Source organism: Mercenaria mercenaria, chromosome 1, assembly GCF_021730395.1.
Source record: "Mercenaria mercenaria strain notata chromosome 1, MADL_Memer_1, whole genome shotgun sequence".
NCBI lineage: Eukaryota > Metazoa > Mollusca > Bivalvia > Venerida > Veneridae > Mercenaria > Mercenaria mercenaria.
The window spans coordinates 90,651,000-90,665,496 of record NC_069361.1 but is presented as its reverse complement, the minus strand read 5'-3'; the positions used below and the strand labels follow the sequence as shown (position 1 = coordinate 90,665,496).

Below are 14,497 nucleotides of genomic sequence, written 5' to 3'. Positions count from 1 at the left end.
ATAATGAGAACTATCATTTGATGCAAATTCAAATGTACATTTTCCCCAAATTAAAACATACTGATATGAAAATTAATTGTATGTGTTCGGCAAGATATGTATCTGACATGTCTGGAAAGCTATATACAAAAACACAAGATACTAATCTGACTAGGTTATATTTATTTTTAACTGATTTATTATTACAAAATAAAACTGATAAATTTTGGCTGCTTCTGTTGCATATATTACGATAGTATAACTTTATAAATTTCAAGACTCATTTCCGGTCATGGGAAAAGGTAAGGAAAAAAACAAGGACAACATAATTAATATTTGATGAAAATTCAAATGTACTATTGCTCAAAAAATTGGAAACTCTACAGGCCACCAGACACAACAAAAAAAGATATTCAATGCATATATGAGACATATCTAATTCAATGACACAACTGGTAATACAACATAATTTTAAATGAACGTTAATTTGACGAATTTGTACCAAAACAAAATGACACAGTTTTTCTAAAGACTCCAAGAATAAACCTATATATGTTTTAATTAAATTTTGTTTTTACTTGAGGACCGAAAAGCATTTATAACCTATAGCACTTTCTTAACAGCTAGCAAAGTGCCATAAGAGATGTGTCGAACCATGGTTAACCTCTAGCATGCAAGAATGGCCAATTGTGTTTTGTATATTAAAGAGATGCTAATTAAACCACTGCCGTTGTCTACTTGGCGATATTCGGTGATTTATAATATATGAGCTATTAATGTTCATATACTGTTCTTAATTGTTTATTTTCTTTATTCGCATAAAAGAATATTTTCTTTAATATTTTCTTTCGGCCGTAAAAATGTTTCCCTGTACATTCAATCAGAGCTGTTTTATTTTGATCTTTTCAGATCGTTCAGCATGACTTTTGTTTTGTGGTATTGGTACTGTTTAGTTTTTTAGCTTGAACATTTCGGCTTGGGTGGTTACAATACACCCGATTTCATAGCTTTGGGTATTGTATAACGACCCCTTGGATATGGTGCTTACTTTCTAATGTTGTCTTTTGAATATTTTTGTGATATGCAGGCTCCGTCACCTCAGATCCCCTTTCTAAATTCCAGTTTGTATAGTTCTGCCCATTGCTTTCTCGTTTAGGGCAAGCCCATTATTTTAACTGGGGACCATAAGCCACTTTTCATTGAACTACACACTACTGTATCATTAAAGGTTCCATATGCACCGCCGTATGAACACGTCTGTAGATGTCTCTAAATTGTTTTTAGTACTTGTATCATGTGTAAATTTTGAGTTCTGCTCAACCTGGGGCTTGAAGGTGTGGACAGTAGCATGCATTTCCTCTACCGTCCATGAACAGGCTCAATGAAACCAAACTTTCAACATTTTCATTTTAGCCAGTGAATTGACCATTCTTTTCGTGTTTTAATTCATTATATATCGTTTGTGTTTGAAAGTTGACCTATGTATATAAAAAGTTCGTAGTAGAGAAATATGTATAAAAAAATTCGTAGTAGAAAAAAAAATATCTACAAAACGCATAGACTGTGATTACTTACCTCTTTAACAGTCTATATATTTCTAGTAGCAATTACAAAATTATCATTTCATTGTAATGTGAAACAGAAAAAAAACACGAAAAAAAAAACAAACAAATGTTTTGTCGTATTTAGGGGACAAAATTAAGAATTTCATTCATCCAAAGTGCTGCTGAGCATCGTTGTCACTCCAAACTTTCCATGTTATTGGACACCGTTGCCAAAATTTCCTACAAGTCCTACCTGTTAAATGGAATTTGTAAATTTGTCTAAATAGGAATATGCACACTCGTGCGGCAATTGCATTTTATTGTGGTGGTAATTTGTTCATATAAATTTTCTCTGTTTATAATGATTCATGTTGCGAACTAGTGTGACTGCAAAATGTAACTGTTCTGACTTTAAATTTAATTTCCTATTATGCACATTATTTGTACAAATTCTTTACATACTGTATATCCTCGTGATCCGATCAGCATTCGGAGGGAATCTTTATAGTCTCTAATCCCGCTTACCATTAAGCTATTGAAAAGGTATTGACAACGAAATACCAACATTATCATCCATTGTCCTACAAGTGCAATCACAGTCTATTGTGACTATTAGCGTTTTTCTAAACTCTCCAACCTCACAGATATTCAGTTTTGCTTACCATAGATTCTAGGTTATCACTCTTCTATAAGGGTTCATCATGATCTGGTTGCTATCCCAATCGTAGATTACCTTTCCACAATGACCCGAGTGTCCCGCTATGGCCATTCCCCAAGTTATAGGTTAATTACTGCAACCACTGACTATTACAAGTTCTCTTATTTCGAGAAAATGGTACCATGGAACCAACTACCCCCCAGTGTCGCCACCTCCTACCTAGAGAAGTCAGTGCCGCGGTTTGCAGCCTTTAAAATGTCTGCCCTAGTTATCCCGCTAACTCAAGTTTAACCTTTTTATTTCACCAAAGTTATTTTTTTAGTTTCTTCCACTCTAAATTTTTATCGGCTGTGACTAAATACAGAGTTGGTGCGCCCGTGATATATTACAGACTCCCGGGATATACCGGAATTACTAAATTAGAACAAAAAAAACCTTAAATGTATATATTTTGTAACCATGGTGATTTAACCCTAACCTTTAGTCAGTATATTATGCACATTATACACTAAATGCGTGCGGACATGCAAAAAAATGAGTATTTTTGCCGTGCGTTCCATTTGATAATAATTCCGCGCATGCGCAAAACGGCTGCACCAACTCTGTAATGAGAAAATTTCATTTTTATCACTATATTCTTTCTCTTATGATTTTGACGCGCAAAACGTCTACGTCCCTGCAAGGGGTTCGACGGTAACGGAAGATAGATAGATAGTCTGGCCTTTCTACAAAAATGCTATCTTTTAACCACTAACACATTTACCCTTCTCTTCTGTTTAGTCCTAATCTGTTTTATTTTATTTTGCTACTAAAATTTTTTGTTGTCTGACAAGCAGTAGAGTGTCTATACTGTAGAGTCCGGAAAAGAACAGACTTTAGCCTTCACTTTCAACTTCCGGAAGTATGGCGGGATAAACAAAATTGTAGAAATTGTTCGCAAATAAATTGGCACCATTGTAAGAGATTTAACATGCATTTTTTATATTCAAACTTTACTTGTATAAATAGTCATAGATTAAAACAGATCCTTGGTCCCCTGCTCTTTAAGGTTATATAAATGACCTCCCACAAAATATTTAACACCAAAGGCAAAGTCCGCCTCTGCTAGTCTGCAGATGATACAGCAGTCTACCTCACAATCATGACACCTGCAAATGAATCAGTTACCCTCCAAAATGACCTCAAAATGTTAAAAGAGTGGGATATGGAATTCAACCCCTCCAAATGTCAAACTATCCACGTCGCAAGAAGAAACATCCTATGCTTTTGTTTCGTATTTCCGTGGGTCTTAACTGCTAAATTGCGCATGCGCATTTTGATGTTAGGTATTCGCATGTTGTTTTTTTAACCAAAAGTACGCGCCAACCTTTCAATATAACCATGCTAAGTCAAAAAATCAACAAGATATGACAGAAAATGAAAAATCTCACCTCATGTACGTTGACCTACATTGGTCCGTATCAGCTGGCAGCTTCTCGTTGAATCCGTGGCTCTGATTGGCTAATTGATGGTCGCTATGGTGAAGGGTACATTCTACATCTACATCTACATGATACTTCCAACAATCATTAACGATTATGACTGGAAGGCGCTTGTTGGGCAGTGTTTTAAAAAAGAGAAAACTCATTAGGTGCAAAGAATAAAAATTACTACAGGTGCTAAGTTAAAAAACATAGTGAAGGAAGTTATGCGATGTACAGTGGCCAGCCGTCAGCAAATATGTTTAGCTGGGGCTGGACGCCCTATGGGGAAGGCCATTCCATAGTTGATTGTACGGGGAAGAAGGAATCATGTGGTATTTTAGTACGGGACTGTGGAATTAGGTAGTTCAGGTTTTGGTCGGTGTTAGATGGTTATGGTTGACGCATACCTGATTTGTTCGGATTTTGTTAAAAATAGATGAGAGAAGATTGTATGCGCCGTTGTTCTAAATTTTCCCGTTTAGGGTGTTAATCATGGTTACTGCTTTTATAGTTATAGTCGTTAAAGATAAACCGTGCAGAGATCTTTGCACTTTTTGACTTTGTATAGAGGGACTTTTGCCCGGGGTGCCAGATGGATGAGCAATACCGAGTTGTGGCGGACCCTAGGTGTTATAGCTTTCTCTTTTACCTTTTGTTTGTTGTCTGAACATTTTTTTTGATGGATTTAGAGAGTTGTTTGCTTTAGAGGAAATAGATTAATATGTTCAGACCATTTAAGTCTTGTTAGTGTAACACCTAAGTATTTAGCGGTATCGGGAGATTTCAGTTCCTTGCATGCAGGGTGTAAGGAAACATGACAGGGTTTGTTTGCGAGTAATTCCAGCACCTACATTGTCTGGATTGAATTCCATTGACCAGTCCTGTTCCCACTTTTCAAGGGGTACAAAAACTTTTTGTAGTGTTTGGGATCAGATGAGGACTTGACTGTAAGGTATACTATGGTATCATTTTGCAAACAGTCTTGCCTTCTTCTAATAGAATCTGGTAGGTCATTAATGTAAGCAGAAAGAGACAGGGCCTAGGGCGGATCCCTGAGGGACACCGACAGGACAGGAGGGTGTCAGAAGTGCAGCCGACTACAACTACTCTTTGGGTTCGACCTTCAGAAAGAACTTTACCCCTGTGATACCAGAGGGTGGACCCCCCAGCCATTTAAATTTAAATATCAATTTTTGTGATCAACTTGTCGAATGCTTTACTAAAAAACCAATTACTATTAAAATCTGTTGTTGACCTTGTCAAGGTTGTCGTAAACTTCTTGTGTAAAGCTGATCAGTTGTGATTCACAGCTATGCTTAGATCTGAAGCCCTGCTGGGTACTGGCTTAAGAGGTCATTTTTGTCAAGATGTGTCATGATGTTGGAGATTGAATGTGTTTTAATAATTTGGAAGCTATGCAGGTGAGAGAATTGGCCTGTAGTTACTGGCCTTGGATTTCGGGCCTTTCTTATAAACAGGGGCGAAACTGCACTTCTCCAAATTTGGGGGGACACAGCCAGTTTCCAGGGATGACCTAAATATAATTGTAAGGATGGGCGCTATCTCGTGGTGTAGCTTTTTAGAACTCTTGGTGAGAGTTCACTGGGCCAGGGCTTTGTTTGGAGAGAGCCGCAGGAGTTTTATCAACACCCTCTCTGTAACGGAGATCATGGGCATGTTGGGGTGCGGAAGTGTTTGTAGTAACTTTTTTGCAGAGTTGCTTTTAAACTGAGTGGTTGTGGTTTGAGAAGACCGACTCAAATTGCCCATTTAGTATATTGGCCTTGGTGGCAGGGTCAGTATATGTTAGACCCTCATGCTTAAGAGGTGCTACACCACATTTTCTGTTTTCTTATGTTTTATGAAGGAATAGAAATTTCTTATTTTTACCCGGTTGTGAATCGTCCATGAATATGACTGACAAATTACACTGCTCAGTATTTAGTTAGGGGACTGCTTAATGTGTTGCTACAATTTTGTCAATCGTTTGCATGTTTGTATTTTAATAAAAGTTTTTGTGTGCCACCCTCTTTTTCCTTAGCACTGAAAAGGTTTTTTTTCACATTTCCGTATTTTTAAGTAAATAAGCAATACTTACCCGTTTATTGCGCATTTTTGGTGCTCACAAATCTTTGTTTAACTTTCTGAGAAACTTGAATGAACTTCGGACATGCGCGGCAGCGGCACAAGCGTAATTTTGAGAGCCACGGAATCAGTGAGAAACCACGGAATATCGAGAATTAGGTATATTCCCACCCTCCGCGGAGTCCTATTTACGATATCGACATTATGGATAAAATCCCGTTTTCAGGTATAAACCACTAATAAACGCCCGTTCCCGTTTTCACGGTGAGGGGGGTATCGGCCATTACGCTACATGGCGGTAGTGTTTAGATTATCCTTTTTTAAAGTTTTAAACAAAGAAAATGAATAAAAAAAAGTATTGCAGATTATCATTAAACATTGTTGTAATTAAAATATAGCAAAAATATCCTCAAAGTTTACTTTATTTTTGAAATTTTATCTTTTATTCTACACTGCCGCTTCCGTGGCACGATACCGAAGGTGTGAAATTTTTTGCATTGTTCAAGATAAACAGATTATTTTTGCAAAAAACAATGTTGCCGAAGTCGTAGAATAGTATTTCCTTTGTGAGAAAGTAAGATCTTTCATAAATTCTTATCTTCTGGCAAAAATAATCGCTCATAGTGTACACGGTCTTTATATCGGTTAATCTCGCCGACCCCCCTGACCCTATGTACGGAAATACCGGAAAACAGGATTTATCAATAATGTCGATATGGTCAATACGAATCAGTCAACTTGGGTGCATATATTAAATAATCTTTCATGGGAAGCCCACATCAGTAGGTCAAAAAAGAAAGCAAATCAAACGTTGGGGTTTCTGCACAGAAACATCAAGGTCAAATCAGAACCCTAGTCTATACTAATTTGACACAGTCCTAGGAAATATTGAGATTTTTTTTTTCATATGGGCAATATCCCCACGCACGTCAAACACTCGAATGACCAAAATAGTTGAAGCAACTTCCAATGAAATTTTCATCGCTGCCGACGCTTTACATGCTTTAGGTTTAAATGTCGATTATTTCACGAATTGGCCATAAATTAAAATATAACTTACATGTAACTAAAGGGGATTCAATTCCTCATTAATCTATGTTAAAATTATCAAATAATATCCAAAATTACGAATGTTCTGGTGATTTAAACCTTTGTATGTACTGTACATGATCAACATTTACCGTGTGTTTACACGCCATATAAAACCAATAACTTTACATGACTGTGTACTGTGATTTAACTTCCATTATTTTGGTCCTTCAAAGTTTTGATGTGTAGATTGCCCGACACAGATATAAAGCAATATGAACGTCAAATTATTTTGACTAATCTGAACCCATTAAGTCCACGGCTTACCAGACACTTGTTTGACCCCATCTGGAATACATTGTATATGTCTCTGAAGTGTGGTCACCCTATAACCAAACATTTATAGACCAGATAGAGGTTGTCTAGAGATGGGCAGCTTGTTGGATTAAGGCTGACTACCGTCAGACCTCCAGTTTCACAGACATGTTATAATCCCTCAAACTTCAAGGGCCTCATCTGCCATTCTTCAGTGTAACCAAATGCTACAAATTCAAAATACTGGCAATGTACAGATTTTTGAAAGTCGCGACAAGAATTTTATTTCTTTGCATTGATCTCTGACGTATTGATAGTAGACTTAATTTCTTTCCCTTATGTACAAAGTCCACCATGAATTAGTTGCCATCCCCAAAGAAGGCTTCTTAGTTCCTTTCACTCATCCAACATGTCACTTCCATTCCCTCAGTTACAAGAATTCACAGCAACTAGAGATTACTTAACAGTGTTCATTCCAGGCCGTGCCATGGGGCCATTGGCGCGTATTTTACTATTTGGGCGCATAAATGTTCGCTCTATAGAGCCCATGGGGCGCACATATTTTCAGAAAACAAAATATTCAAGCTGTGAGCGCCGACTTCCAGCAGTTGTGAATCGAATACGACTCTTCCCATGACGTAAGGCGCCATTTCATTGGTTGGTGTAAAAATAGTAGCCTGTCTCCGGTCGCTTAACAACAGGCAGCTTTCAATGTTGCTATGCAAAGGCAGACAAAAAGTGCACAATTCGGAGAAAAAAGAAATCCAATTTTTGAAAACGGCAGACGATGGAGAACAAAGTTCAAAGAAAGATGACTTGTCCGAGACCACTAAATCACCCAGTGGCGTCAGAATCAGGCGAAAAACATTCATTCCATAGTAAATGGCTGTCGGACTTTTCCTAGTCCAAATAGTTTGACGTCAGAACTGATTCTGAGATATTTTCATGATAAGGCAGAATCCCTCTCTTTACGTCAAAACCAGTAAAGACCTTTTCTGTGGTGAATATAGATTTAGGTTAAAACACGATCAGTCAATATACTTAAAATGATGAAACCATAAAACAAAATAAAATTGAATCATTTTGCGTAAACACTGTTTCATTTTGGCTACCTCGCTGTATTTACATGTCCGCCATTACACTCAGTACACAGCTGGTCGTTATCGATCACGTGACACGAATAGGAGCCATGTAAAATATGCGTAAACTTTAGGGTGCTTTGTTTAAAACAGTGACAAACTCGTGTTTTGCTGTTTATTCACATAAACATCAGTTGAATGGAAGGAAAAAATGGATATCCTTTCCAGGTATCTTAAAATTTCACTAATATTTTTGTTTTTTAATAGTTAAAGTGCGATTTAAAAATTGCCGCATAGAATCATCACGGAAGGTTCAACACAGAAAAAGTCCTTCCTATGTTGTAATTGGAGGAGAGATATTGACCTATGCAAAAGTTATCACAATATTGCGACTCACATACAATTAGTTGGACTAGACTTTTCCGTGGTTAGGTTTTAATAACAATAAGAATATTATGAAATATTATTGGGAAATGCGTGTGGATCTGGGAAGGAAGCTGGTGTTTCCGGACATCATACAAACAAACCTACGTCCAGACATTGTGCTGTGGTCACAGTCTCCAAAGAAGGTGATACTGGTGGAACTGACTGTGCCCTGGGAGGAGAGAACAGAAGAAGCATATGAACGCAAGTCAGCCAAGTACCAAGACCTGGCAGATGCCTGCAACGAAGCGGGATGGAAAACACATCTATTCCCAGTAGAAGTCGGCAGTTGAGGATTCCCAGCCCAGTCACTATGGAGAATGCTTGGCGCATTGGGCATCAAAGGGAAAGTAAGGAAAGCCACAGCCCATGCAGTAGGAAAAGCTGCCGAGAGAGCGTCCAGTTGGCTCTGGTTACGCCGAAATGATAAGGAATGGCAGCCATCGCAGACAAGCAGTGCCTGATCAACACTGCTGGCCCCACCGTCAGGAGAGTGTATCGAGAGTAACGGGGCGAAACACTTGTTGATAGACGGTTCTCGACTGATGAGTCTGCGACTAGCAGTTCTAGCAACTGTTTCTACACTATGATTTGTAATTATGTTTTAAGAACAGCAAAAATAATACGTTGAGCTGCATGTAGCAAAAGTGTTAAAATTACAACTTTTCATTACGGGTAAAACAGCTTTTCTTTCGTGACCCCTGTTGTTTTTTTTTTTCAAATGTCATTTGTGCCTTAATGGGGCCCTTTGACCCCTCTTAAAAATATTCTGGAATAAACACTGCTTAAAGTATTCTTCCTTCCACAGAAGAGTGTATCACTGGAATTATCTCCCTCCTGCTGTAACGTCCACCTCCCAACCTCTGAGCAGTTCAATGCAGCCATTTGCTGTATTGATCATGCCTCACCTCGCCAAATGTCTACGTCCTTGGAGGGGTTTGACATTATGGGAAGATAGATAGATCAGACAGACGTTTAGTCCAAATAATAGGATATTTCGGGACAGCGTGATAACTTTTGACAGTTGCTGTCACGTCCAAACTTATTCGGCATATTTCAGTGACTGGGAAACCCATGCGCCATAGTCACATTAAAAAAAGTCACATAAGTTTTAAGTGCTGGTGCGCCTTGCGTCACATGTCTTAATCGTATTGAATGTGAAAGGACAAAATTGCGAATATTTTTGAGTATGAATCTGTTGTAAGGGGTCATAACCAGTGTGAGGAGTCAAAGCATTTCGGTGTTTAGAAACGTGTGTTACCGTCATATTTTTTTTCTAGACTTTGATTTTCATGTCAGTTTTTAATTTAAGTAAACTACATGCCCCCAAGAAAGAGAAAAGTGTTTGCAAAACTATGCCTTTTACCTGTTTCACAAACCAAAAGGTGTGAAAAATCAAAGATCTGTGTATATCAACAACATCTGTTATTGAAAGGAGGGGAGCCAATTTACAGCAAGCACTTTGGTTAAAGTTTTGATGCACTTTCTCTTTATCTCTGTAATTACTTGATTGATTTGTTTCAGACTTAAAATAGTTATTCCTCATCATCACCCACATTATATGGCACAAGGGCTATAACTCTCACACCAATATTTCATGAATTATCCCCCCTTTTTACTTAGAATTTCAGGTTAAAGTTTTGATGATTCAAACTGAAAGTAGTTGTTCCACATCATCTCCAACATCATATATACAAGGGCCATAACTCTTGCACCAATATTTCATGAATTATCCCCCTTTTTACTTAACATTTAAGGTTAAAGTTTTGATGCACTTTCACTCTATCTCAGTTATTACTAAATGGATTTGATTCAAACTTAAAATAGTTGTTCCACCAAAAGAGCTATAAAAATAAATAGATCTGCAACTTGAAAGGCATATAGAGCAAATCTCACCAAAATCCCGTGGCAACTGAATGGGATCTCGTTGTAGTAAGCATCTGTTGATTTGATCACGATTGATCAAGTCGGCAAACGCTTTGAAATAAGATAATTTTCTATCAGATCGTTTGTTTTAATAAGATATCATTCTATCAGATCGTTTGTTTATAATGATAATGGTGCTTTTTTAATGTTGTTAGTATTTTCTACACGGGGAAGGAATGAATTTTTGATTGGAAGTCTGAGAAATCAACACTTGTCGTTTGAAAAATGGACTAGATTCGGGTTTTTTACGTGCCAGCCGTACCACCAGTTTTATACTTCAGTAAGCGTCTGTTGATTTGATCACGATTGATCAAGTCGACAAACGCTTTGAAATAAGATAATGCGCTAACACGAGATGACGCGAGATTATCTCCAGTTTCCATTGTGTATTTTATAGGTCTTTGTTCCACCTTATCACTCACCTCATATGACACAAGGTGCTAACTCTTCCACCAATTTTTCATGAATTTTGCCCCCTTTTACTTTGAATTTAAGGTTAATTTTGATGCATTTTCACTATATCTCAGTTATTACTAAATGGATTTGATTCAAACTTGAAGTAGTTGTTCCACATTGTCGCATGGTTTTGAAGTGTATGTTACATTTAGATCTAGTGTGCAAGACTAACATTTAGTTTCAGGGGTAAGGATTACTGTTCAGTTCTACCAGTAATTTGCAAAGATATATACACAAAACTAGTGCTGATTCCTAGTACACAAGTTCCAACTGTCCCATAGAAATTTCTGAATGTCACATAAAATTTCTAAATGTCACATAATTTTTTGTGTATGATTGGCTATTGTCCCATGCACAAAAATTCTTTCCCGGTCACTGCATACGGTCAGAAGTTTGTCCCCAAGGTACTGTCTCAATACCTCTGCAGTCTGTGTTTACTTCTTAATACACTGCTGTGAGAAAAACAAGATAGACTGTTCTAAAACACTTTCTATACTATCCTTTTCGTAAGTAATTGTACTAATACATTTCAAAACTACATGTCATAAGCCCCAAACCCATGCGTCCCTGAGAAATTATGGAAATGAGGGCTATTGTCAAAAACTCACGGGTACTAAGGTAGAAATATGGCACAGTGTACATGTATAAAGCTACTATAGGCTAGCCAGATTCATAGTGAATTACCAACTGTATTTTTGAATACGTTTAGGTTAGAGACCACCAATTGTTTTCCCATAGACTTACATTGTAACATTATGGCATGTACGGCCTTCCATACATCGAAACATGTATATGTGTGACCAGTTCTATATTTTAGATATATTTTTATTATGAAAATTATTAAAATAACATTAAGTCATTATTTCATCAGAGTACCCATACCTTTCTTCAGTTTATTACTTATCTAAGAATAATTATAGCTAAACATATGTGCATTTGATTTGGTCTGCTACTTCAAAAGATATTCCAGACAGAATTTGATATGGTAATAATTTAATTAGTAAGTGTTAATTAGTATCAGAAGTAATAAGCCACTGGAGTAGACAAGTACAGGTCAGATTTTAATGTATGCATGTGTGATATGATTGGTTGAAGTATGAAGTATGTGTGATGTGATTGGTGGAAGTCTGAAGTGGGTGTGAATGAATAGGTTGCAGAGTTTGGAGGGAAAGTTGAAAGAAGCCAGTTTTGAGTTTGAGTTAGATTTAGGTTTTTGTTTTAGGCACCACATTCAAAATTAGTCAAAATGGATATTTTAATATTTTAGGCAAGAAATACTTTGGAAACTTTGAGAATAATAAATTATTATGTACTATGAATTGATAAATTGGAATTATTGAAAAGTGATACAACATTATTATTTAGAATGGAATAAAAGAATATTAGAACTCTACCACTTGTTTAATAATAGCTAATTTCCCTGAGAAAAATGGACCCCGGTTATATAACTAAGGTAGAAATATGGCACAATGTACATGTATAAAGCTACTATAGGCTAGCCAGATTCATAGTGAATTACCAACTGTATTTTTGAATACGTTGAGGTTAGAGACCACCAATTGTTTTCCCATAGACTTACATTGTAACATTATGGCGTGTACCGCCTTCCATACATCGAAACATATATATCTAATTACAAGTTTTTCAAGAACTATCTTAGTTCTACCAAAATATCAGACGAAAAACATATGAATAGTGATACTTTAAGTAATTTTCGTGTGAATGAGATGACCCCCTGTTTACATCATTGACATGGCGGGAGAAATTCATGAAGATGAAAAATAAATGATATAAAGATATATATACAGATGCAGCCTACAGTAAAAGAATGGTGTATTTTATTACATTAGACTTCTTTAGGGTCTTCATGGAAGGTGTCAAAGTGATATGCTACGTTATGCTGAAACTTCAAACATTTATACTTTGCTTTGATTGGTGCCCAAAAACTTCTTAAATTGAACTGAATAAATGTAAAGAAAAGGAATAGAAAAATCGTAATTTATATGTCTCCCACACCACTGTGTGGTGGGAGACATATTGATTTACTCCGTCTGTCTGTGTTTGTGTCCGTCTGTCACAAATCTTGTTCGCACTCTTAAGTCGAATATTTCTCATCTGACTTTCACCAAACTTGAACAAAATGTGTTTGGCAAAGTTCGATAACTAGCCAAATCGGCCCAGGCACTTCGGAATTATGGCCCTTGAATTACCAATAGGTCGCTTACTCCAAAACTTACAGATAGGCCGCTTACTCCAAAACTATCAAAGGTATATTTTCTGTGAGTAAACAGTATATAAAGACAGTAATTAGGCAGTTGTGGGAGACATGCGCTTTTCTCAAAAGCAGCTCTAGTTTTATTTTGAATTTGAAAAGTACTTATCTTTTGAAAATGACCTTTCCTCTTTTTATGTTTAACAAGTTAAAAGACATTGACTTTATTTCAGATGAGTATGCAGAACAGAAATTCTAGACTGTTTAGTCAACGAGCATTTGATTCTAACATAGAACAACTTGTTCGTGAAAGTCCAGTACCACAGGTAAATTTCTATAGCATAATTAAGCCAGCCTACTTTGTGAAAAGATAACTTAGTGGTCAAGCATCTGCTTAGAGTGCAGGAGGTTGTGGGTACAATCCACAGCCAAATCATGGTATCATTAACTCTGCTTTGATCGGCATTAAAAGGATAACTGGCTTTTCTTCTCTGATACTCTCATGGCAATACAGGAATGAGGAGATGAGAGTAATAAATGTAACTTGTAGAACTTGTTTCACAATAAGCCTAAAATAAATTAATATAAACTAACCTAGAGAAGTTTTTCCTCAAGATATTTGTACACAACATGTCAGTTTTAGTTGCTGTTTCAATCCCTTTCTTATTTGCATATATTTTGTGCTTTATTTTCGTCTTTGCACTTTTCAAAAGTGAGTTCTGTATTCTATTATACCTGTATCGCGAAATTTTATTGTGGACCAAACAAGGGTTTGAAGCTGGCTGCCTTTAGAGTCATAAATTAATTGTAAGATTATCATCTAAATCTTTCTTGGAAAGGGCGCGTGGGTACATGTATTTATTTTTTATTTCTGATAACTGATAGTATTCAGCATGAAAGTGCAAAAACTGACAAGGTAAAAATATAAAAAAACATATACAGTAGAGTTCATATCAATTAGTTTAACCCTTATCATACTAGACACAATTGAAACTGCCCCTGCGACCAGTGCAGATCTTGATCAGCCTTTGCAGTCTGACCAAGATCTGCACTGTTTGCCATTCAGTCAGTATCTTTTTGGTAAGTACCCCATTCAGCAGTTAATGGTACTGTCCAAATTGAAAGATGAACAAGTTTATTATAGAAATTTAGCACGGTACGGGTTAATGGATAATAAAAATAGTTTTTGAAATAAAAATATGATTTTATTATTTAAAAGAAACAGCTAACTTGTATAGAAAATAAAAAAGTCATGAAAATGAGGTCGGACGAGGATAATAAGCGAGCAATTACAGTTTATTATGGCCTAAATGATAAATTTACTAAGG

At 36.6% G+C, this 14,497-nt stretch overlaps 1 protein-coding gene across 2 annotated transcripts in view; it reads left to right on the top strand.

The window, feature by feature from the left end:
- Positions 1-3,065: 3,065 nt before the first annotated feature.
- The window catches only part of LOC123530733 (mis18-binding protein 1-like), a 58,106-nt gene continuing 46,674 nt past the window's right edge, over positions 3,066-14,497 (top strand). For both annotated transcript variants that reach the window (XM_045311512.2, XM_045311506.2), the window contains exons 1-2: positions 3,066-3,137; positions 13,403-13,495. In XM_045311512.2, coding sequence (XP_045167447.2) covers positions 13,403-13,495 — 93 coding nt within the window. In that variant the 5' untranslated portion in view covers positions 3,066-3,137. The remainder of the gene's footprint in view (positions 3,138-13,402; positions 13,496-14,497) is intronic.